General features: G+C 38.0%; 2 protein-coding genes across 13 annotated transcripts; one reads left to right on the top strand and one right to left on the bottom strand.

Annotated features, from left to right (window-relative positions):
• Positions 1-1,153: 1,153 nt before the first annotated feature.
• Positions 1,154-25,133, bottom strand: LOC113681462 (histamine H2 receptor). 12 transcript variants are annotated; one of them, XM_089198551.1, is made up of 6 exons: positions 14,941-15,122; positions 13,455-13,561; positions 12,531-12,567; positions 11,567-11,673; positions 11,178-11,303; positions 1,154-3,245 (listed from the first exon to the last, which is right to left on the bottom strand). In XM_089198551.1, exon 6 carries the CDS (start codon positions 2,639-2,641, stop codon positions 1,625-1,627), a length of 1,017 nt encoding a protein of 338 aa, XP_089054677.1. In that variant the 5' UTR covers positions 2,642-3,245; positions 11,178-11,303; positions 11,567-11,673; positions 12,531-12,567; positions 13,455-13,561; positions 14,941-15,122; the 3' UTR covers positions 1,154-1,624. The 12 variants fall into 12 exon arrangements, with proteins under 12 accessions (XP_089054677.1, XP_089054673.1, XP_089054675.1 ...); XM_089198547.1 differs by lacking the exon at positions 11,178-11,303 and having other exon boundaries at positions 14,941-15,159; XM_089198549.1 differs by lacking the exons at positions 11,178-11,303; positions 14,941-15,122 and adding an exon at positions 13,727-13,849.
• LOC113681470 (uncharacterized) lies at positions 21,018-23,071 on the top strand. Its single transcript, XM_027198559.2, has one exon. The coding sequence runs from the start codon at positions 21,130-21,132 to the stop codon at positions 22,834-22,836; it is 1,707 nt and encodes a 568-aa protein (XP_027054360.2). The 5' UTR covers positions 21,018-21,129; the 3' UTR covers positions 22,837-23,071.
• Positions 25,134-25,769: the final 636 nt, after the last annotated feature.

Genomic DNA, 25,769 nt, shown 5'->3' with positions numbered 1-25,769 from the left:
CGTGAAGTTTTACAGTCAAAAATTGAGCATCAGAGTACTTCCATCGTAGCTTAACGTCAATGTTTGTTGAGGACTCAATGGATGATGTTTCTATAGATCACTTTCGAGATCAGTGTTGACGACAAATGGTTGATTTATTAGACTAGTGATTGTTATCAACGAATACTTAGCGTTATATCAGGTTGTTACCTTGAAATGGCTGGTCCAAGGTCTGTGCAGTTAGATGTAATTTTGTGCGTTTTCTTTTTTACGCGAGGTCAAAAATATTGAGTACTTCATACACGTTTAAGAAATGGATGCTCTTCGTTTCGCACAAAAAAAATCTTCCTTTCTGGGGCTGGGTTGTGCTCCAAGTGGGTGGCAAAAAAATCGGCACCTCCTAATCCTTTCACTCCCAAGAGTGCTCAAAGAGGAATTTCTCCCAGGCATTATTTTTGAGATTATTATTATTATTATTCATTTATTGAGTACTTTTGTAACAAGGATTCTAGCCTTGGTTCATAGCCGAAAAAAACCTGTTAAACTTGATTGAGATGATAACTTGAGTAGCCAAGGAAAATTTCTGCCCAAGCGCCACTCGAAAATATAATGTTCCATCTCCTATTGTAAGTTATACAATGATACTTAACCTGTGAAAGGTACTTGTAAACACGTGTAACGCATTTAAAACGAGTAATAGTTCTCTAGTGAAAGTTTTTAATGGCTAAAAGACAACATAGCACATCGTAAGGTGTAATATCTCTTGTATTTGGTGGTGGTAGTGTGGTCAAAATTGTGGCCGAAGTAACTCGTCGGAAATTCAAACAATGCTATGTGACTTTCTATAGAACAGAAATACCTTGCACACAAAAATTTCCTTTTGATAATAGGGGAGTCTTTTTGTAATAACCGAGCCCGATTTCTCTTTTGGGTTTGAAATGTTTTTCGACCTTTAGGAATGTAATTTCTTTGAAAGCAAGCCACAACTTATCACAATTTATTTTACCAAGTTGCAAATTTGCAAAAAAGTTATGGTTTCGATATGTTTAAAATTCAGTTGTAATTTACTTTTTGCTCTGTTTATTTGAAACGACGGCTCAGCTTTCTATTTTACGGACTTGCCGTGATCTAGCCAACTCCCTTTATGATAATATTTAACAAACAGACCGCGGAATGGATTTATGAAGTTTATTAATTTACATTTTAACACATCGTTTAAGTAAAACAATTGAAGTCAACCTAGATAAAGGTAACTTAACCAAGCAGAGCGTATTTCCAGCACTAAAAGTGATCTTTTAACAAGATCTCTATCCTCCTCTTCAATCTTTACCGGAAGTAATACATGCTGTCTCACTCTTTCACGTATCGTGACCTTCTCTCGAGACTTAATAACTTTGTTATTTATTTTACTCTTCCGTATTCTTTATGTACATATTGTTTCCTCCAATTTGTTAACCAAGCGCCTCTTACCTTACATAACTTAGCGTTTTTTTGGTGGCTAACTGCACATTTGATAATGCGGCGCGGCTGAAAGGCGCTCTTTTACCATTGATTCTTAAGAAGAGTCTGCTTATGGTTACTATTTCATTTACTTGTTGTGTTAAGTTCGCTACAACCGATATTTACATAGCTTAGGCAAGCAGCTCTAGCGAAATCTAAACTGTAGTTTAAATAGCTTTAGAAACGATTCGCGGAACTCTTTGTTGAAGAAAGAATACAAAATAGGATTCATTGCCGAATTCGTGTATGCCAACACAAGGAATACCCTCCACAGTTGCAGATTGATTCCCACAAGACACTTTTTGCCGCAAAACACAACGATCATCGAGGTTAGAGTCAGCGGCATCCAGCACAGTAGAAAAGTGGACACAATGATAGCGATAGTCTTAGCCGCTTTAATGTTCTTTGAAATGCGTTTCTTCTCTGATGTTATGGCTCCTGAGTCTTCGTTGGAACAGGACAACACCGTTGGAAAACTCGCCTCTTGCTTAGCGATTCGCTTAGCATGTTTTCGAGCAATCGTGTAAATGTTGAAATAAATCACACACATAATCACAGTTGGTAAAATGAAATTAACAGCCGAATTAACCGCTGAGTAATACGGGTCAATGTTGAAGGAACATTGACCGTTCACCACACTGTGCTCGTAATACGGCCAGCAAACCATTCCTACGGTCGTGAATAGTAGGGTGTACAGCCATATTACAGCTATGACCAGCAAGGCTATTTTGGGATTTATCATGGTGCAATATTTCAGCGGCCAGCTAATGGCAAAAAACCTGTCCAAGCTGACCGCCATCAAGTTCAGTATTGAAGTCGGCGCGGCGATGAGGTACATAAACACCCTGAAGTTGCACATGAACTCACCTTTGCTCCACTGATGTTGCGTAAAGTCACCTTCCACGTCGAAAGGCATGGAAAACAATGCAGTCAAGAGATCAGAGATGGCCAAGGAGAAAATGAAGTAGTTGGTTGTCTTTCGAAGGCGTTTGTTAAGTCCAATAGCTAGGCAAACGAGTAAGTTTCCACAGACACTACCAGTGATGACGATGATTATCAGAGAAGCGACGAGAAATCGAAAGAGTTTATCAGAAGGAGGAAAAGTTGTGCCTATCCCAGGGTAAGTTACGTTTGGTGAGCGTGTTGTGTTGTTGTAGTCCATTTTTGACAGCGTCAGGCCTTGTGGATCCTATAAACTTCCTTACACACCCAAAGAAAGCTGAACTTGAATTTTTCAGCGTCTTAACCTTTTCGTAATGAGGGCCAGTTGTCTTTTCCGTTTCCCTGGTTATTGCGACGAGGCTGTTATCAAGTAGTATGGATTACTCTTACTTTATCAGGGTTCTTTTTCGTGATCCTAAATACCAAGCGTTGATGATCGGTTATCTCTAATTGTTTGCGACGTGTACAAGTCACCTTGTTCCTACAAAGTGACCTTCCGCTAGATTAAGCACGGCTTTTCAAATGAAAATAATATAGCTGTAGTCTGTGTAAACACTCCGCTTGATGGTTTGCGCTCCTTTGGTTTTTAAATTAACTGTTTGACATGTTCATATCAATGTCTTTGATTATGGAGATAGAGTACGTGATGATGAGGCGTCTTGTCACAATGTTTGATTAGTGTCAGAGTCAAAGAGAGCTCACCAGGATGTTCCACACCTAGTGCCGGACTGCAACTAACCTCTTCCGATTTTTGCAGCTCAAGTCGATGCGCTCTTGTGTTTTCGTTGCCGGGTAAAGTTAAGATGTATCAGATCAAAAATGATCTAAAAAGAAAAAAAAATAGAGGAAAAAACAACAAAAATCATTTCATTTTTCTGGGCTTAGTGACGCGCAAGAAACAAATCAGCAGCTACAAACTCAGAATAAATTGATGAGGACAATAAAGCGTTAAACTTGTTTAATCCCTAAGTAAACTTCAAAGAGGTCCCTACGCTGTTTAACAAGTGAAGGTTACTTTATTAAATCATTTTTGCGCCTTTGGATTGAAACCTTTGATCTTCGGATCGAGATTCTCAACATCAAGCGATCATACGAGCCTTTTCGATTTCGTTGTTAAACTTAAACAAAAGCATATAACATAAATAAGCTACAAAAAGATGATAACCCTCTCATTGTTTAATAAATTAGTGTCCCCTTAATTTTCGTGAATAAACTCTTCAACAGCCACTGACGAGTTCTGATAAACTGAAGGGCTTTAAAATAAACCAACTGGAGTCACGCTCTTAGGCTTGGCTAAATCTCGATATTATGCCGTTCTGACTTGGACATGCGAGAGTAGTTAGTCGCACACGCGCAAAGTTGAAGAGATAAGCGCAACATTTTCGTTTGGGATAAATGGTTGCGATCTTTGCTGTTGCTTTGAAACTGCACAAATTTAATGTCAAATAGAATTATCTCCAGTTTATCTGATGATCACATACGATGAACTCTAACCTGACTCACTCTTTAATCGCGCTGAGATGTGTTCAGTTAAACCGGAAAAAGACTCGGAAGATATATTTTTAAACCATTAAACGCACGAAAAGAACGAGTTTGTGGTAAATTCATTAAAAGGGAATTATCAAATTTATCTCAGCCTTCGGATTGGATTTCATAGATTGCGAAAATTTTTCTTTCCTTCAGAGGAATGTCTAAAGTAACAAACAATTACAGATGCTGAACGAAACTGTTGATCTAGGAAACTGCTAAATTATCCCATCCCCAAATCTCTGAAAAGACTGCAAAGACTTTTGCTTTGTTTTGCATTTCAGGGAATGATTTGCGGTTAGTCAGGTAAACTTTGGCTCGGTAAGCATTTACAATTGAACCTTAGAAACTTTTAATCACAGTTTCTGCGTCTTATAATAATAAGCTTATATCATTCAAATTTCTTGATCGCTATTTGTCATACCCTTTCCTTTTGTATACATTCTTCCGCTAATGCCTTTTTTATAATTAACTTTGTCAAACAAATATTTTGAGGTTTCCTCATTTTTTAGCGTAACTTTTCTTGTCGAAGGAAACGAACAAGATATCGTGATTTTCTCGGCGATTAGCAGATAACAGCCGAGACAGATGAGTTAGAATTGAACATCGGTAATTCTTGATGTGGAGTCAAGTAGTGGCGTCATGTAGTATTAAAATTGTCGAGATAGTTCTGTGTGAGAAAGAGCCTTTGTCGCCGAAGGAGACCAAGAGCTTATCCTCTAACGGTAGCGAAATGACGCTAAGATGTTCGCGTGACCGGCCTTAAACGAAGAGCAGGTACTGTTCTTGCTCAAATAAAGAAATATTTTACCAAACAGATCTAAGTTGTCTCTAAGGTTGGGGCGGGACCGAAGGGGAAGGGGGGTGGTTCTCTCTGACAACATATCAACGATCTTTTAATCGTTCACTTGCAACTCTTCACTACTCTCTTACGACTTTTACCGCTGTTACAACTCAAGGTTACCTATATTGAATGTGATGAAGTCAATTAGAATTTTCTTTGCTGCATTGAACATGTTTGGTTATGCATAGGCAGGTGGTTTTAACTGGTCAGACTGCCTAGATCAAAGAAAGTCCCGAAGTGTTTGTAATCGAAACAAAAGTGTAGTTTTCTTTGAAACGATAATGAAAAAAGGTCCTCTGACCAAGAAACAACCGAACAAGAAATAAGGAAACAGTTTTGCCTAAACTTGTGTGAAAAAAGTTAAGTTTAAGGTAGAATAAGTGTACGAATCGGAAACCTTAAGATGAAAAACAGGAAACAAAGGGTTTGAAAAAAGACAAAGTAATGGAAGGAACTAAGTTTTAATGAGATCTGGAAATTATTCAAAATGCAACTCGGAGATATAAAGTGTGAGATTTCCACAGCCTACAATTAACTGAGGTTCTTTATTCCGGGGGTAAGCCGGCTGAAAGCACTCTATGGCATTAAATAAACTAACAAAATCTTTGCCTTCCCTTTTCACAGCTCAATTTGGGAGCAAGACTAATTGGTCCCCAAACTAGCGTTCGTCCAACATTAGTCCCGTCTAATGACCTAGTTGTAATTTATCAGTGGAGAAAGTTTTTGGTCTTATTAAAGAAAGACTCAGCTAACGCCTAATTTTATTATGATGATGATCATATGTATCTCTGACTACAGAATGTGACCATGAATTAAACTGATAAGATGAGTAAGTTAATGAAAGAATACCCAACACCTTTAAACAAACCACTAAATACATGATGAATAACACTAAATGAACCAAAAAAAAAATACGTTGATGAATAAAACTGTTAACCCAAAATAATCTTACTCTAAATCATTTTTATATATTTTTTAACATTCTTTATTCTTATTATATATGTATATATATAGGTTGATCAAAGTTCTCCACGACATTGATAAGGTCTGGTGAGATGATGAAGGGAAAAAAGAGCAAGAGGTGAGGAAGGCATAAAACGCAGTAGCAATGTTGCGCGATATCATGCTACAGACAAGTGTGCTACATGAATCGTCGCTGTTGACTTTTTCCTTGTTACTGATGAAACATTTTCTTTCAGCGTAGTAAATTTTAGCCTTAGGGATCGACAAGTACGCTCGACTGTCTAGTGAGACAAGACCTGGTTATGGGAAACTGTCAGTTAAGCTTAGCAAACTTAAAACGTCACCTAATGAAGAACAAAGTACATAAATCAGGGAATCACACACTTTGAAATGATAATGAACTATGTGACGTGTATTTCACACGTTATCAAGTCCATGAGCCAATAACAATTGAAAGAACTAAATGCACTTGCCACCCAAGCGCTAAACGCAGGAAAACGTCTGTGAGCAAGTCGCAATCGAATCTAATTGGTTGAGTGGATAGCGAGGGGTTTTCAAACCACTCTAAAATACCTTTGGAAATTGCTCCAATGGATGAATTGGAGACCTACCTGAGTTTAACTTTAGTACAACGAAGGCTCTTAGTTTCGCACCATTGAATAAATCATAGAAACATAGCTTTTACCTCTGAGAATTATTTGTTTACTGTTTCCCTTTGCCATCCCCTGGTAACCTTCTCGTGACAATTAGCAAGATGAATTCGACAAACTTTTCATCCAACCGTATCCAAACAAACTGGCAGAGGCATTCAATGAGTTATCGAGGTAATTATCGAAGAAAGGGTTGCCGGTGATTATCAAGTAATCGAATGAGTCAATCAGGGGATGAGATCAAGTTTTACCCTTTAACAAGACTGGGGATCTGCCAGAACAATCCAGACAAATGAAGTTAAAATTGAAGACTTCTTCAGGGATTGTTTTGTTCATTTTTACCCGTTTTTTTCCCCGTTTTTGTATATCATGGATTTTACAGCCACTTTTTGAGCTTGTTGGGCGTTAGAAATGCTCCATTTATGAATAATACATTGTAGCTGTGATTAATTTTACTCAGAAAGGTTTGAGCTGAACGATGAAATTCGTTCACCTCATTGATAAACGCTTTGGACTTTTTTTACCCCTAGGTAATTTAGAATCTTCTGGTGCGAGGCACCATATTTTGGAAACTTCCGGGGAGATAAAAGTTTGTTATACGATTAGATTGCTTCTCCTTGCTATTTCTGGGCCTTTTTTCTTTGTTGGCTAATTTTTTCGTGGTGTGAGGTCAACAAGTTTGTAATCTCACCGTTTGAGTTATAAAAGTTATGAAGAGTCTAATGCGGATCAAAAAATTGATATAATTGTAATAACTGAGTAGTGGGTTGTTTCGTTGACTCTTTCCCCAAGTGTTTTTTGTTTTGTTTTTTCTGTTTTTTGTTTTTGTTTTCCTTTTTTCATTCCTTTGCGATCGTTTCATTTGAGTCAAAATATCATTAAAACTCAGAAACAAATTATCAATGATCACTGATTTTGCTGATGTGGGAAATAACCCATTTGGCGAAAATTTGCATTCAATAATGACATCTCCCGGCTTTTAAGGCGCGTCGGTATGTCTACAGGATTAAATAATAATAACCAAAGAGCATCTTGTTTTTCTTATTCTTTACGCAAGTAATGATGTTCGGCAAAAAAAATACGACAGCTCCTAATGTGTTTCATTTATTGTTGGCGAGCCCTCACTTGATATTTAATACTTTTCCGTGGTGTCACCTTTTTTTTTTTTTCCAGACGCATTTACCCCCCCATTGAGTCATTTTCCTTTCAACTCGGGAATTTCTTTTAAGTTACGAAGCTCAGGGTTAAATTTCAATTTTAAACTTGTGCTTTTCCGATTGGCGCTTTGTAGAGTCCTTTATGTTGCCCAAGTGTAATTCAGTCTGAAAGCCTCGAATTTCATGACAGGTTGTATGTTCTTTCACGAGCGCGTCATCCCGTGCGCCAAGTGTAACAAACACCGTCGAGTGATCAATTTTATCAATAGCTGCCAAAATTATTGCCACTTGGACAGATTAGAAATTCCGAGGGGCGCACCACGTTTTTATTGAAAGGATGACAAATTGCGGCGCTTTGTAGGAGAAATGAATGCGAGGTCACGTCCGATAGAGAGCGTGTGGTGAATTTGTATTTGAATTGTTTTCACTTAAACATTTAAGAAGACTGATCCAGTTGTTAGTCGCGAACATTTAATAAAGTCGTCAATTTACAGTCATAATAAACTGTGTTCGTAGAATGATCATGAATTGGCGTCGATATGCTGTAGAAAGAAGTTTTAATTTAAGCATGAGAGCAATGAAGTGGGTTAAAAATAACAAGAAAAATAAGAAGATCATTTCAATTTATCTGAACACCTAAAATTAAAAGTTAAGTCCAAATTTTTTGCGATAAGTTTCGATCATAATTATGCTGCGGATAAAAAGGGTGCCGTCGGGCAGGAAATTTGAAGCAACACTGGTTAAAAAAGGAAAGAATAGCACGGCACTTCAATCTACTTGTTTTCAGCTGTATGCTGGAAACTTATTAACCCACACGAAGGGCAAACAAGTTTTCTTTCTATCATTTTCTGAATAAGGATCACTCAAAACGACGAAAATAACTTGATTATTGCTTAGTCAAACTTCCGATTTATTTCCCTAAGCTTTTCTTTTTTTAATGAAAACATCAGTTTGGAGACTGAGGGCGCTGTGCTCGCAATTTTTACGCGGATCACTCGATTAATAACAAAACTGTTTCTCGATTGACACTAGAAATAATATACTCTGTGAGGTCTTAGTAAACATTTTCTTGTTAAGTCAGAAAAAACTCACCTAAGGAGAATAAAAACTTGCCAGTTTCCCGATCTGTTGCTGATATGTGATCAACATCTACGTCTGCCCTGGCTGCCTAGTTTATGACTGCACCTAGGTAATTGGAGCGCTTTCTGAGCTTGTACTGGGGCCTTATAGCCTTGTGGGTACCCTTATGGACAGTCACCAGTTACCCAGCAACAAGGATACAATTCGTGATGTAATTTTAACTTGCAAATTTTACTTAGAAGTTTTTCTTTAACTGATCAGCTTTAGAGCTTTTTCTCCTTTTTTTGGACGATGTGGAACAAAATACGTGACGTTTAACTGAACTGTTATTGACTTCAGCTTTGTGGCTTGAGAAAGAAAGTTAAAGAGCATTGTAAAATGTGACAGTCCTTGTTATGAATTCTTTTAGGGGAGACACTCATTCTTAAATTGCTTTCTATATTCTGTCTCAGTTTATTCATCCATCAACAATCTAATAAGCTGGTACAATCATGTTTCTTAATTAAAGTACTTTTACATCATTGAGTAGTTCCACGGTGATATTACTAACATTGGTAAAAGTACTTTTACTTTTTACCTTATATACTACAGCCCTGATCGAGAACATAGCACAACGACGCCGCGCCGCTTGATGTCTGAAACTCGGAACTGTTCGGTTGTACGTTTTATTATGTTTAATGCAGTGACGTGGAAACAACCACGACTCCGGCCTTTCCCACCCTCATCACGAAATTTTTTGTCTAAAGACAGAATGTTATGTAATCTTATTAACCTCTGATAGCAGTCATCACGAGAATAAAAAGAAATGATCAACAGTTAGGAAGGAACTCTTGATTGCTCAACAAAGTCTCCTTGTCAGCACCCTAAAGGAATGTATAGAGAACAGTATGGAGAATATGCATACTGATGTTAGGGTGTAAGGGGTTAAATGCGCCAGTTATCTTTATCACGATAGTCTGCAAATTATGTTCCTTATTTGTAGCGCATTTAGATTCCAGCTCTCTTATTTTAATCGGCTTCTTACCAAGTAACTTTTAGTCGTTAAGGTATGCGAGAAATTTGAAAACAAAAGCAAAAATACAACATCGAATTAACCGAAAAGTTCTTCTCGACTCTGTAAGTGCTAACAACAACCAATCATGGCCTCTTAAGAAGGCACTTTATATGCATCCGTAAACAATTTATTTACACTATTGCGACGACGACTGCTGTTTTGAAATCAAGCTTAGCATTCTTACATGCTGACTTCCCGCTGATCTAAAGCCAAGTTATCTCGCAGAATAACCTCAAATTTTAATTGAGAAAGCTATCGCCTTATTCCATCCACAATGTCTCAATAGGTCAGAAATAAACCAGACCAAGGAATTAAGAAAAGTCGATAAAGGAAAAGAATGTAAAATTGAAGAGATTCTGATACAAGTCAAATTGATTTAAATAAAGTAAGTTAACCCACCATATTCGCCTTTAGCTTTGCGCCATCAAACCTAAATTGAATTTCTCACTCAGCTCCACTTCTTGATAATTGAGGAACTTTGTATATTTGAAATGTTGCCGCTGTTTTTTCATTATTTTGTGCGCCTCGGCTGATTAATCTTTCCGAAAATTTTATTATGCCCTTCCTTTTAAAGTCGAAAGTTGAGAAACCCCGCTGTCAGTTTAGGCTCAAGCCAAGTGCTGCCTCAGGCGGTTTTGAAACATATGAACTTTCGACCGCTGAAGTTTATTTGTGAAGAAAAATATCTAATTTTTAACAAGAGAATTGTGTTATCAAAATGCAATAAAAATTGCCAAATTGCTCCTTAATAGTTGTTTGGAGAACAACATTAGTTCTTTGGAAGCGTTGACACGATGCCATTGTAAACAGACAAAACTATCGTGATTAAGGCCGTTGTACCTCTGTTAGTTTAATAAAAACCAACGCCCCCAAATAAATCAACACCGGCTTTTAATTAACACTCAGCGATAAGTGTTTTTCTCTTGAGGTAAGAAGTGCTCTCTGCTTTCAAAATCTCCCACTAGGATCCTCAAGGATTGTACGGTTTCAAGACTTTAATGAAACAATCTCGTTTCAGTTGCTTTTTATAGAAAGATAAATGAGGATATTTTGATAAGTCTTAACTCGCCTATGATTTCAAACCATAGAGGATCGCGTGTTCGCCAAAGATTAATTAAAACCACTCAGTAAAAAACGGAAGAGCTTTAGGACTTCAAGATGAGTAGTTGAAACGTATCGTATAGTATTACCAACACTAAAGTAATAAGTTCAAATTCTTTTTTATGAAAATAAGGGATATTCTCTCCAGAAAGATCTGCGTCTTGTTTTGGCAAAGCTTAATTTATGAGTGTGAATTCCTTGCGGGACAAAGATATAGTTGAATACAAAAAGCTTTGTCAATCACAGAAAAAACGTCAAAACAATGAACTATGATCTTGTTAACCCTACTAACGAAGAACAGTTCAGAAGAAATCATGATTATAAAAAAATATAAAAAATAATAATAATTATTGTAACTTTTTCACTTAATGTTTTCTCACCAGTTGTCACGTGGTTTACATTTTTTTTCTGATTAGTTTGTCTTCTCTCGGTTTATATGCATATTTGATCTTCCTTGTCAGAGAAAATCGAAAAATTGATAACATCTTTCCTCTAAGGCTTTATATCTAAAAGGCAGCAAAGGAAATTAATGGTCTACATGACGTGTAACCGCACTCGACCCGCTAAATGCACTCGAGCTCGGCGGTTCACCGTCTGGATGTTTCGTAAATTATTACGTTGGAGACCTTAATTACGTGTTACGTAAAAACGCTACCTTAGTGAAGTGAGTTCCTCATCTACGACTCACTAATAAGTACATCGGTTTTGTTGAGTGATCGATTAATTCAAGTTTACATGTTATCTTCTATTTGGTTTACTTTGCTCATACCTGAAGTTTTAACACTGAGAGTTGGGTGTTCAGTTGTTGCTTCCTTCCAAATTAGAGTACTTGGATGTTAAGCCCCCTGATCTGTGATGCTACTCTCGATAATAGATCTACAAGGGAAAAACTGAAATTGTTAGGGTTTTTACGAAACTTAAAAGCTATTCGATGCTAAAAGGTCACTTTAAGTTTGTAAATGTCTTCAGACACTTCATGCCACGGCGAAAAAGATGTTTTCAGCTGCAACCCACTTCGCGTTTATGGACGAGTTCCAAATTTTCCCTTTGTTGGCCCTGACATGTCCCCTTTAGTTATACCTTAGTAACATTCAAACGAACCTCCTTACGACCTGAGCTTCACAAGAGATTCATTCGGTTTACACGACATCCCAGCAACTTCTCACTCCTGAGCTCAGTAGTTAAACTTGTTCAAAGATTTATTACTTCAGCTATCAACAGTGTGTTGTAATTATATACATAAATATCGATATAAATAGGTTTGACCCTTCGTCACCTTTTTATAATTTACATGTTTTGTTTATCGTCGTGGTGGATATGTTTTCAATTGCAAAGGTTAACCAGATCAGTTTATGCGACCGACGGAAATACGTAACCGTGTGGCCGTAGCACCGACAAACAATTGAACATTTGACAAGGCGAGAGTCAGTGCCTAATGGTTCTCGCTTCATTATCATGACGCCCCAGTTAGATTATGCTTGTTCTTTCCACGTCATTTAGTAATGTCAAAAATTTATGATAATAATCGGCAAAGTCAGGATTCGGCCTTGATAATCCTTAAAGGATAAGAATGAAGATAACGTCGCGATGTTATAATTTCAACGATTTACCAAAATGGAACAGACGCGATAAAATCAGTAATTTCATCCTCCTTTAAAAGATCCTTTGTTTCTTTGTTGACAAATGCATTCTATCCCAAATTTTTGAACATAAACATCACTTGCGAAACTTACCTCGTGGTCCTTGCGAAGGAGAAGCACTTTGGGAAACCTGCAATCAAATTTCCTATCGTTCATATGAGCGCGGTTGTTTTCTAAAGTAGCTCTAATTCAGCAAACTGAATGAAGAAACACACTGCTTCTGTACTTATGGTGAACTAAATCTGCTAAAATCTCTCGACTGTCTCAATTTTATGGAGTTCACTACTGTGTTACCTGAAGATTTGGACGGAGAGAGTATAACTTGTCGCCGCGCTAAACTAAATGCACTTTTCCAATAGGGTTGTTTTTAAAAGCTTTAGTCTCATTAATTTGTACTTTCATTATCTTCTTCTTTTGTGATAGCTGAAGTTTTATGAAGCGAAACCTCTTTTTAATGACTTAATTGCATACCATTTGCAAATCGGTTCCGGTCGAGGAAGGAATCATTTTTGGATCAATTTCGTTCCTTTCGCGGGATTGTAATCGATCACAGTTGGGGGTTGTTAGCTTTTAGTTTTTATTCCTAGAAAAAATTATATTAAATCTTAATTTGGTTGAATATGCAATAAAAAAAGCGGCTATTTGATAATCTCTTTTTCGGTCCGAGCAGTAAGCGAATTATCTCAAGTCAAGCCAAGGGAAGTTGGGCTTAAGCTAAAAATTGCTGTGGTTATTTCTTATTTTTCTGCCACCAAATAAGTCCACGAGACTGAATTAGGAATTGCTATGGACGAGTATCGAGACAGTTCTAAACTTAAAGTTCAAGTTCCCTGTATTTATTTATCTCGTCAGGGCGTCATGATTAAAAATGCAACTTCAAAATGCACCTTAGGCCTAAAATAATGCTGTGCGCGCTGATTAATTCTACATATCGCGTTTTCTGTCTATACCAATGCCGAAGTATTATTTTATTTGATTAGCACTATTCCAATTCTTAAAAAATATGGTTTTACTTACTGTTTATGGCCAAGTGAACATCCAAATTCAATAATATTCCTGTTGGCCCTTCAGAGTTTCAGTCGACTGTGTTCAAAGGTGTCCTCACGTGCTTTCGCAGTCGCTTTCTAATCAACATAAAAATCGATTATGAAGTCAGTTACATTTCACAGTCAGTTACATTTCTCCATGAGAGAAACGATTTATTTCTTCCATGGTAATCGGGAAAAGAATACTTTTCGTAATTGACGAACGTTCGAGGAAAAAAAACAAGAACCACAAGTTTTCTTTACCCAACGTCGAACGAGTGTTTTCCTCGACGGCAATGAAAGAAAAATAATAATTTCCAAACCAGTTTTCATACGTCATTAGCATACTGTCTTTCTGCCTTTCAAAATGAAATTACCGTTAAAAGGGCAATTTTTTTTTTTGTATTTTAATGGTATAGCTGTAACTATGTACAGCGCAGTTTATGTCGTTGATTTTTCCAATACTTCCTTCAACATCATGTTTTATTTATCTAAGCTCATATCCGCGTACTTGGCACTGTTTATTGAATGATCACTTCCTGTGTCTCCATTAGCTATTTTTACGAAATATTACCAACTCTCTCACATCCGGAGAGATTAAGTTTCTTTGCGGAGTAACTTGCATAATAATGTCGAAGTTCATTTTCTTGCATTGTTTGGTTGGCAATATTTTTTGTTCACGCAATTATCTTATTGCATGGAGAAAGGAGCTGATGTACTTAAAATGCTAATGATTTGAGTACTAAACAGCACATTGCAGCCACGATGCTTTCCAAGAAAGTTTCCGGCATTCGCTTATCCCATGCAAGGAAAAAAATATATTATATTTGCTTGCGGGGATCTTGTGAGAGTTACTTATGAAGAGTGAAAAACTGCAGCTGATTTTTCTGCGAATCGCACTGCTCCGACATTTGCGTGTTTGTAGTCCGATGCAACACTGTGGCGAGGGATTCCGAATATTTAACAGAATTAAATTAGAAAAAGTGGTTAACTTTATCATTGTGTCAAAAGCTCAAAACGACGATAGCTTCATGCAATTATTCTGCAAGTATTTATTTCATCTAAACTCTTACGTATTTCAGAAAAAAAAATTATTAACTTTTCAGCTGATGGTGAAACATACTTTGTTTACATCTTTCTTCGCGCAATCTGTTTTCGATGGTTTGTGCGGAGGCGTGAAATCATTGTCTTAATCAAAAATCACCCCGATTTGTCTGTCAGTAATTTAAGTTATGATGCTTCTTTTAACTAACCGAAAATACCTAATCCAAATAAAGTGAAAATTTCAAAGGAAAGCCGAACTGAATAAAAACTTTGTTTTCCAAAGTTTTTTTTCCCCAAAGACATAAAAGACATGGCGACTTTCTTTTTACAATGTAATGCATTGGTTAGACAACTAAGAGAGTTCAATAAAATATTTTTAAATAATTCACTAATAGATCGTGTTTGTCAGTAGTAGACATCAACAGTATTTTCACCTTTAAGGTTGCTTTGTCGTATTTTCTCTTCTCCAGTTGCTTTTTAAAGGATCACAGCTATCCACCCTACTTTTATATAATTCTTTTAAGCTGAAACTGGTTGACGCAGATGAACTTAAAGAAAAAAGTTGAAATATACATTTTTTGATGAGAAAATAACGTCGAGTGAAAAGGTTTTCTTTTTCGTAGTAGCAGTGATTTTCGTGACATGATTGTGATGATCTATGCACGCGATGGTCAGTCCCCCATGTAGCTTATGTTAAATTATACATTTAGTGATGATCGACCGCAATTTACTCAGTATTAAACTGTTAGCTCTCACGAACATAAACAAAGGTGGTGTCGACGCGAAGAAGCTTTTATAGTCAGTTTTTTTTTGGCAAGCTTTTTTCTTTTCTCTTGATAGCGAGTATGAGTTGCTTGTTGTAACTCGACATCAAAGTCTAAATGTCGATACAATTTTTTTTTTTCGTGTGGCTGGTGATAGGTAAGCTCGGGCGACGTTTTGTCTGGCCAGTCTCCAATCCTTCGCTCATGCTTGCTGGGTAAACCAGCTGGAAGAAAGGAGATCTAGGTAAAATGTCTTAAAGTAAAAGGCTTGTTTACAAAAATATAACACCCCAGCTGATAGCCCTCTAATATTAGGATCTACACACTGCGTCAATTGATGTCTGACTGAATACATTTAGGAAACCTGCGTTAAAGAGTTGGGTATAGGATGCTTCATCTATTGAGCTCTAGCTGTACTCTGTTTGCAACTTACTATAAACTGCGTTTATTTCACATTTCTTTTCTTTCTAGTTGACCAATTAAGAATCAGGAGAAGAAACTTTAGTTGTTGCGTGAGAGGTTCAGAGGCTAAAAGGTTTTTTTTTTATTTTTTTGTCGCAATCTCAAAATATCTCCGAGGGGCTCGACCACCAGCGGCGATGATACCAATGGAGATTTTAATTCTGATTGTTCTAAGCGCTTACCACCCTATTTGCCCTTCTCAGATTTAAATCATGGCTCTCATGATTTCATTAACTCACGCAAACTTGAACTCATTGATTTGCAAGGTGAGGGGAAGGGGTTCTTTCCCTGCAAAGTTGTTAGCTCAAGGGTTCTAATTTTTGTGGATAGTCTTCAAATAAAACAAGTACAGAAGCACACAAATAAAGAAAACAAAACTAACCAACTATTTAGCAGGCAGGTTAGGAAAACGTCCGTTCTACGCAATTTTAGTTCAATTTTCTCTGTATCATATTTCATTAGGCGTTCCTGAGAAGAACAGAGTGACCGAGAGGGATTCGGGACGAAACATTTCGTTGCTGAAGATCTCTTTCCCAGTCCCTCGAATTGGAAAGGTATATGATGACAGCAAGAGAGATCGAGCAAGCGTGTAGCGTTCGGTGCAACACTCCTGTGAATATTCTTTATCAAATATAGCTTCTGGGGTGGAAAGAACTGAGGGAAGACAATTCCCCGCTTGCTAAAGAACGTGAAGTAGTGGGAGAGGGGAGGGAGAGTAGGGAGTGAGCGTCAATTCATGACCGATGGGTAAGGCTGGACGTGGATTGGAGCCGTGCTCAAAGAATTACAGAGGCTTACTTCTCGCAAGTTTGATGAGGAAAAGGTGTTCAATTAACCAGCTTGCTAAGCTCTTAAGCGGATCGACGTAAATGTTATTTAGCCAAGAACAACATTTCTATTGTGAGAAAACTTACCATTCAATGGTGCTGAACGGGCTTTTTATCTATTCAGCGATCAGAATGTGATGTCTGATGATGAAGTCGGGGCCTTTTTCGGGGAGCTTTTCTTGCACTGATAACTGCATCCCTCTCACGATCATTCACTCAGTTTTTAGAGCCCAGGGATATTTTACTGTTGGCCTTTCAAAGATAATCCAATGATCTCTTTTAGGATAATATGATAAAGCCTCGGCTGGCTTTGACAAGTTTCCTTCATTATCATATTGTGCTTTATTTTGTGGGATAGAGGATCCTCGTCGTATTTATAGCAACATATCATTTTTCATCATTTATTTTATTGTAAAGGGAAGGGATTTTATCCATTAATAGCATCACTACTAATTCGGTTTACTATATAGCATATATCGACATATATGCTATATGGCTGTGAAACAGGGAAGATCACAAAGACCGATGAAAGAAAACTGAACAGTTTCCAATGCCAATGCCTAAGACGGATACTGAGGATTAGGTGGCAGAAAAGAATGACAAGAGAGTAGTTTAAATGACAGAGGTCAGGGAAATTAGCTGCGAGGTGCGAATAAGAAGATGGAACTGGTTAGGACACGTACTCAGGAGAGAGGATGTGAACGAATGTTTTACGGAATTTACGGCATTGGGGTGGACACCAGAAAGTCAAATGACGAGAGGGAGACCAAAGAACACTTGGAGAAGGATTGTCGAAGGAGACAGTCAAGGCGGGGTGGAAGAGCTGGAATGTGGCCAAGGTGGCGGCACGCGATAGGGGTGGTTGGGCGGACAATGTGACGGCCTTATGCACCTACTGGCGCAACGAGCGATGATGATGATTACTAATTCGGTTTGATTAGTTTATTTTTTTGTTTATTTTTTTTGGCGTGACTAAGACGTGGAAAGGCGAGAAGATTAAGATCGGCTGTTTTTACAGGTTTCATTTTGTAAAAGCAAACCTTGTTTAGATAAGTAGCTCTCGCGGGTTATGCGTGTTCTTCTATTCGTGTTCGTTTACATCAAACCATGGACTAAAATGTCAGCTCTGAATTTATAAACTGTATTGTAGTTTAGGCGGAAAGAGTCAAGGACACGTCGTGATTTATATATTTAAATCGGGTTCAGGATGTGTTTCAAATGCTCTGCATTGTAATTAGTGAGCTGCGAATGGATTTACATCTGTTTACAATTCTTGGGAGGTTTCAATCGCTGAAAACTGCAGCTGAGCGTCAGCTCCTTGTCAAAAGTGATTCAGTGTTTTATATCATTAAATTTGGTTTTGGTGCCATAAAATCATTCCCGTAGACAGATGTTAGTAAATGAGGCTTATTGTTGTATAAAACTACAAAGGATTAAGCCACAGGCATCTCAGTTGCATAATGATTCATCGATTGGCAATCTTTGAAGAAAAAACACACTACATTTCGTGATGGAGTGGCCTTGGATTATCGAAGAGGAACTCAGTATTCCCGTGATCAAGATATTTCCGGAGTTTTCTTCACTTTTTCGTAAAGTGACACGAGCGCTGAGCTGGCCTTCATAACTTTTCTGTTGTATTGCGTTCTCGTTTGGAACCTGTTCAACTCCATAGCGAGATTTTTTAAGTCTTATGATGGCTGTAAATTTCACGCAAATTGAAGGTTAGGCGGGAAGAACTACTGCCCCGAGAAAACGCGTAAAGGCAAAGGAGACCATCTTTCAACAAGAAAGCGCAACATCTTCCAGAGAGGAACTGCAAATCGTTTTGATATTCTACGAGGAAATGATGTGAGAACTAACTCGACAAATGATATTCGGTCACAGAGGAATCGCTTATGGGGCGGATCTTAGACTGATAGATAAATTTTGCTGCTGAAAAGTTAGAAAAGGCTGGCTAGATTTGAATATTGACTGTTTTAGTCTTGTGAAACTATCATACAAAGTTGTTAATTGGTTATTTTTTATATTGTTTTTCTCGCTAATAATTTTTTTGTGTCATTCAAAAGCTTGAGGACCTGAATAGATGTTGTAATTTTTTATCATGGCAAGAATAAGTCGAGTTTGTAGCACTGCTTTTTAGATAATGAAGATAAAAAGTGCATCCTTGTGTAGACGTTTCTCTCTGATTAACATTCAGAACAATTCTTTAGTTCAAGTAAACCAATCAGAATTATTAATTTCCAGAGAAACAGTATCCTTTGAGATGATATTTGTTATATTATTTTTTGGTCCTTTATCATCTCAGACAGAAGTATCCGGTAGCAATATAACAGATGGCGTTGATAGAAAATTAAAAGTAAAAACAACCGTAGAAGAAAACCACAGAACAACGAGTCACATGGGTGGCATCAGCTTTTGAATATGGAGGGTGCAAACGAGCTCAGAGTCCTAAGGCCTTCAGTTTTGAATTAACAAAGCTCTCAGAATTTTCCGATAAAGTTGACACCTGCGTATAAGAACTTGACATTTAAGAACCTGTAAGGTTAAAATTTCCCAGTTGAGCACCCATCTTTTACGAACCATTCCAGACTAAAATCTCAATACAGGTTCTGATATATTTTGAGGATGTAAAGTTTGTTCAAATTTGATACTGTACATCGCATACAACACAAAAAGATAACAAAGACTAGCCAGAACACCGGCAGTGTTACAAGACCACAATACTGTACTGTCAATATATTTATAGCTGTGCAACATATCCGACTGTGTGTCTAAGTACACCATGCAAAGCGGGGCACTGTGAGGCTGGCATACAGCGCAGTATCACACCCACACCTACCAATACAAGTTATTTTTTTATTAAACAAAAATTAAGAATGGGATTAAGAACCTTGGTAGCCTAATTTCACGGTAAACACCATTTATATAAGAACCTATGGAGGCTAACTTGAAAAAATCAAGGTTCTTATATGCGGGTTTTTACTGTATTGGATTATTCTTCAACGGTAAAATTAATTCATACTGAGGCATTTATCTTAGTAAGGACGAAAATAGCAAATACTGGCGATGTGAGATGAACATTGGAGGTCCTTCCCAACTTAGCGGAATGAATTAACGCTACTTGCACGAGATCTAGTCGAGGGGACAAGGTACAGAGCTATATCTATTGGTTTCATTTAAAGTTCTGTTGTTTGTCTGATTCATCCGTTCTATTTTTGTGACGCAGTCGCATGATTAGAGATGAAAAGATGAACACTCTTTTTACCATCCGTTGACTGCGAGACAATGACGCTTATCTGCCAAGCACAATATTTTTTTTGACCGGTAGAGCTTCTATACTAGTGATCTTGTTCTAACCATCAGCTTAGTTGGCGGGGCAAGCGTGTTTTAAATAAACTTTTATTTACTTAGTTAATTAAAATCTTGTTTAAGGATGGTTCTGCCGACACTAAAACACTCAATCATTGCAAAACTTTCTGCACGTCAAATCCGATCTGGGTTTTCACGCTGGTGTGAGTCCAACCGGTAGGGCGGGCGACTGTAAGGCAGTGCTCAAGAAGGAAGGTTTTTTCAGCCCGCCTGTGCAGCTTTATTGAACACATCTGACAATGGTGACGACACTTGGATGAAATTTTGGAGAATTTTATAGCCTACCTCTCTGGACACTAGCCAATTCAAAATCAAGAGTATAACGTCCTAAATTACCGACCAATCTAATCAGTGACCAGAAGAGTCATGTTCCAGTATTCTCTTCTCCAATAATCCCTTCCAGATAATCCTTTGTGAGACTGAAGGTAGTCCTCTGTATTTCGGCATAAAATTCGCCGTTTCGTGTGGTTGTGGTGACGGTGTGTACTTTGCCTTAAAATATTAAACAAAAATTAATGAGATAAGAGACGGCTTATCACTTAGATCAATCCTTTTGCGAAGGGTAATATTTGTTGACGTACTATGCAAGGATTTTTATATTCTAATGTAATTAGTAATGTTAGTAAAGAGTGGTCTTATGTCTGATTGATCCAATTAGATAGTTGTCTTTTATGGCCAAAACTCAAGGTGCGAAAAATATTTCACAATTTGGATTTGTTATCTTATTATGATTCTTCCAAATAACATTGTTTGAATTGTGTTTGCGACACCCCGTCTGAATAACATGAATAACCCCTCACTTCATTTTCGAGCTGTTAAGTAGCCGCAAAAGAAATAATTCCTTTACATTTTGACGGATTTCAAAGAGGACAAAAGAGGAATTAAATCAATTTAATCCTTCTGGGATATATTTCTTTATTTGAAATGGATTTTGAAAGAAAAATAGAAAGCAAATTATCCTTTCAATTGACGAATAAGGCTTTGGAAGCAGTAACTACAATAAGGTCAGGTTTTTAGAGCAACGCTCTCAAGGGACTAATGAGCCAATTTATTATATTAACCTAATGATCAAAGTCGTAAGTCGTAATACCGCATGGTAAACAGCAGACGCATTCAGATTATTCTATGCTAAACAATACTTTGGGAATAGTGTTAAATTTATACTTGACAAGTGAGCCATTCGCTTGCGTTCCTCGGGGTCATGTTTGTAAGAAGCGCACGAGAGACCCCGTCGGTGGTCTCCACGAGGGTCTTGAAAACACATCGTATGAACTCAGTGGAAAACTTTCGACTACAGGAACGAGTGAAAACATTCGACTACGAGAGTCAACATAACTATTCACAAATATCGGACGAAATCGATGGTGTTCGCCAAAACCTGGTCAAAATCAAAGGTGTGAAGAAAAATGTTGGTGTAAGCGTGGAAAGGAGGAAGCTTCTGCGGGATAAAGGACTAAGGATTTTGCCTTCCAAAGATAAGAGTAATGCAGAATATTTTACGGTGCGTTCATCATGCGGAAAGGACATCAATATACCTTGTTCGGATTTTTATGACGGAGACACTCTTAGGAAACAGCTGAGTATCGATAAATTGAAATCGTTAGCGGCACCAAATCTTGACGTAGAAAATTCGGACAATGAGGAGCTAATTGATCGCTCCTCGGCTGAAACTCGAGGACGGTCTCACAGCTTATGGAAAGATTTCCGTTACAGAAACATAACGCCCCCTTTAAGGCCAGGTTCCAGGAGAAACTTTAGGGATGTGGAAGATGAAAACTCTAAAGATGAAGAGAAACTGCTTAGCCTCGACGACATCGGTAATATAGAGAGGAAGTATGGAGTTTTGAGACCACAAACTGCGCACCTGAAGAGAGATAAGGAGATAGTTCTACGGCCAAGGAGTCGTACATGCCCAGGTGATATTCAAGAGAACAGAGGAAGTACTCCGCGCAGAAAAATGTCGCGTAAAAGTTCTTCGACAACCGGAAATGTTAGGAAGAAGTCTCGTGGCAGTGATTCTGTAACCAGCGAAAAGAAAACTGACGAAAAATCAGCCGACCTACAACTGGAAAGCGGACTACGAACAGAAGCGAACTTTTTGTCGGAAGAAAGCAGTGATAACGTTGTGTTGGAAGAGACAATTTCTCTGGATCTGAAGCCTTCGTTAAGGCCAAAAATACGTCCCAGATCTATGACTGTTGCTACTATGGCGGGAAAAAAAGGAATTTCTGGTACAGTTGCTGACCTGAGACGAATGAGTTTGGAAAGTAGTACAAGTAGTGTTTACCTTCCACCTGCTCCATCGAATGGAAATTGGTTTCATTCCAAGTCGCCAGAAACAAGCCCTCGAGTTCCGAAGAAAAAAGTTGTGGCTGCCAATCATGTAAAGGAAGAAAATGATGAACCGGATGGAGACCAACGAAAGTTTTCTAAGCTTTCAGAGAGGAAAGTTTCGTGGAAGGACTCTGTTCACGATGCTAGTGATGAAATGGACAGTGGAAAAACCAGAGGCGAGGTTACTGATGCTTCCCTGCCTTCCAACGTAGCATTAAGGAAGCCGAGAACAAACGGTGTACTAAGCGCCGCTACACGCGCGCAAAGCGCTCCCCAAGGGCGTCCAGGCCTGTCCCGTCATCAAAGCTCGACATTGAAAAAAGTTTCAAAGATAAACGGAAGGCGGAACAGCGCTGGAGATTTTGTCTACGACGCAAGGCCTGACAAAGCACTGAGTAAAGGCTACATGACGATGCAGATGACAATCGGTGGTAAACAAGTCAGGGTATACGTACCCAAGTTTTCAACCAGCGATTGCATAGATGATGTTACGCCAGCGGAGAGGGCTCGGGCCAAGTCAGCTCTAAAAGCTGCTGGAGGGACTGGAAGGAAACTGACGGCTAAAAACAAATAGCTGATGTCTCAGACACTCCAGACGGTCGACCACTTAGAACCGATACTTATTGCGTTATAAAAAATAGTATCCATCCGCCATATGAAAGTGGATGTCACAACATATAAATCTAAAAAAAAACCCTCATATAAAGAGATAAAGCTTTTATGAATATGTACAATTTACATTCACGGCACGAAATATTACCTGCATAATGTACAAATTTACAAATAATAAATGAACACTATAGTTGTAAGCTCTGGTGTATGTTGCTGTTTTGGTTTATTTTTTCTCGCACGTGGTTCCACCTTAGTACACGCTCACGCGTAGATACGGAATAATCAACCTTGAATCGTGAAAGGGATGAATCAGATAATTATATGGTACTTGTCAGCTGGCATACAATAAAGAAAATCACTAAGTTTTCAAACACTTTTCAGGGCACGTTGTTGAAGTCCTAAACGTAATAACTGTCCTAACTGTAATAAAGCCCTAAATGTAATAACGTTCGGTCCTAAATGTAATAAGCCTCCTATGCAATCGTTTAATTGCGCTAACATTGAGATGTTAAAGTGACAGCTGTTGAACCAAAGAATCCTCTGACCGATATTTATAGAATATTGCGGGCTCACTGATATTAATCAGCGGCTTTTTATTTGTTAAAGACGTAGGTTGAGAAGCATTGGCTGCAAAACCTTATTCTGATACTGATGTGCTTTTGGCATCAAATTGACGGACGCAAAAGCAACGAGAACGTTGACTAATAGCTCTCTCTATATCATTGGCTCAGACTCTTAAGTGTAACAGATTTTGACGAAATACTTCTGTCATCAGTAAGTTAACACTTGATGAACCAAATTACAAGGAAAAAGAAGTCCACCGACTTATACGTTAGACAAATTCTGGGCTCAGAAGGGCATTTTTTGTACTGTCTTCCCTTGCCAGATTTGTACGGGTTTGCATAAAATATATTCATATGCATTATTGACCGAACGTGAGGTCGAAATGGCTATATATTGGCCGAGTTCTTTTTTTTTTTTTTTTTTTTGCGTTTTTATGGACTGAGACGAAGTCACAGTCCACAAAAAAGTAGAAAAAGAACGAGGCTAATATCCAGTAATCTTGACCATACAAGCTTGGTCGAGAGAGTTTATATTCTCTTGGCTTAATCATTAAAGGATTCATTGTATAGCAAAAGATTTCGCTTCGATAAGAATCAAGAATGGCCTGTTTATTTCGAGAGCCGATAGTGAAAGCCAACTGTGTTTGCAGCACAATAAATCCAAGAGGGTCGTTTATTTTTTCTATGTATATATGCAAACATTGTCCAAAAGTTACGAACTTTGTAACTTTTCTTGCGTGGGATCAATACGGGGGATCCCGAACGGGTGAGGGTGGGCTCATCATGCCCGCTCAGATAGCCAATCAGAACACAGGATTCACTTCATCTTGCCCGCGTGCGCTGCTAGCTGTATGATAATGTGACTTGCAGAGCAAGATATCGACTGACCAATCATATGTTATCCCATTTCACGATCACAGGTCTCGACATGTTGCCTTTTTTCCACGCAAGAGTCAAATTAAACCATTGAGCTACACCATTCAACACATGATGGTCAGTTGATGGTCTAATGAACCATTCATTTTTTTCCTTTAGCCCCTTATGACGGGTTCATCAGTTTCCGAACCGAAATATTAGAAAAACATACATTTTACAGTTGATCTCAAGTTTATATTTCATTTTTTGTCTTCACCTCTTCTCTCCGTCGTGAGGGGAGGAAATGAATAGATAAATAGATGAATGAAAAAAGAAAGCTCAACAGTTTCCACTTATAGTCATATGGTACATGAACTGATTACTGAGGTGGAGTAAAGCCATAGAGGGCTGGAAATGCAACACCCCAGGTTCAAAATTGAATAAATCAGGATAGTCATTCTTAAAAATGAACTCAAATGCTTCATTAGAATCAATTGACACTGAATAACATTGATGTGCAAAATTTCAATAACGCTACTGATAATAATAATTTTCTTTTGGATTAACATGTGACATAGCGAAATCATTAAAACTGCTCTAAAATGGTGCATCACTTCTAAAGACTATAACACGAACGATAACATCAACAATAGCATGCTAGTTCATCATCAATTGCAGTCAATTTCTTTTCCAAAAAGTCTTAATGGTTACGTACCAATCGATTCCATCCTATTGAGCTTCCAGCCAAGCACTAGCCCACTTTGGGCTGGAAATGATTTTCTTCAACTCGATCAATAAACCGCTTTAAGGACCATACTTCGACTGCTGATATTTCTTATGTCTAGCAAGAAAAAAGACGCTGATTGATATCATAATGTGACATGCATACTGGTCAGCGGTTTTTTTGGTGCAACAGCTCTGTCACTAACATATCAATGTTGATGTCCGCCATAACAACAATACACTGCAGGAGTTAAACGATTGCATTAAAGGCTTATTACATTTAGGACTAAATGTTATTACATTGAAGACTTTATTACATTTAGGACCAAATGTTATTACATTTAGGACTTTATTACATTTAGGACTTCAACACACGTAACGTTTTAGCGCTTTTCGGTCGGGTGTCGAAGTCAAAAAAGACCACATTAATCACATCGGCCAAACAGAACAAAGGTAAATGTCGCCAGTATCAAATAGGAATTCACAGAAAAAAAAACACTCAAACGAACCGCCCGAACCGCAGGAAAACTCAAGTGACCAACTCGTGAGTGGTTTTAGTTCTACATCTGATTGGTTGAGCGGGTGGCCTAAAATATTTTACACCAATCATAGAGCGCCTTATAGTAGAACCAATGCTCAGTACGAGATTACTTCCTGAAAACCCTTGGTTGACAAAAACTTGAATCCTTTACAACCTATCATCAGTTTTCATATTCTCAGTTCACACTGTTCTCTTTACATTTCATAAGGTATT

The sequence above is a fragment of the Pocillopora damicornis genome, chromosome 2 (assembly GCF_964200805.1).
Source record: "Pocillopora damicornis chromosome 2, jaPocDami1.2, whole genome shotgun sequence".
In the NCBI taxonomy this organism is placed as follows: Eukaryota; Metazoa; Cnidaria; class Anthozoa; order Scleractinia; family Pocilloporidae; genus Pocillopora; species Pocillopora damicornis.
This window is presented reverse-complemented; position numbering and strand designations above follow the sequence as displayed.

What these genes read in the sequence shown, in the direction of transcription:
- LOC113681462 (XM_089198554.1), bottom strand. Translation starts at nt 2,641, where the DNA reads ATGGACTACAACAACACAACACGCTCACCAAACGTAACTTACCCTGGG.
- LOC113681470 (XM_027198559.2), top strand. Translation starts at nt 21,130, where the DNA reads ATGTTTGTAAGAAGCGCACGAGAGACCCCGTCGGTGGTCTCCACGAGG.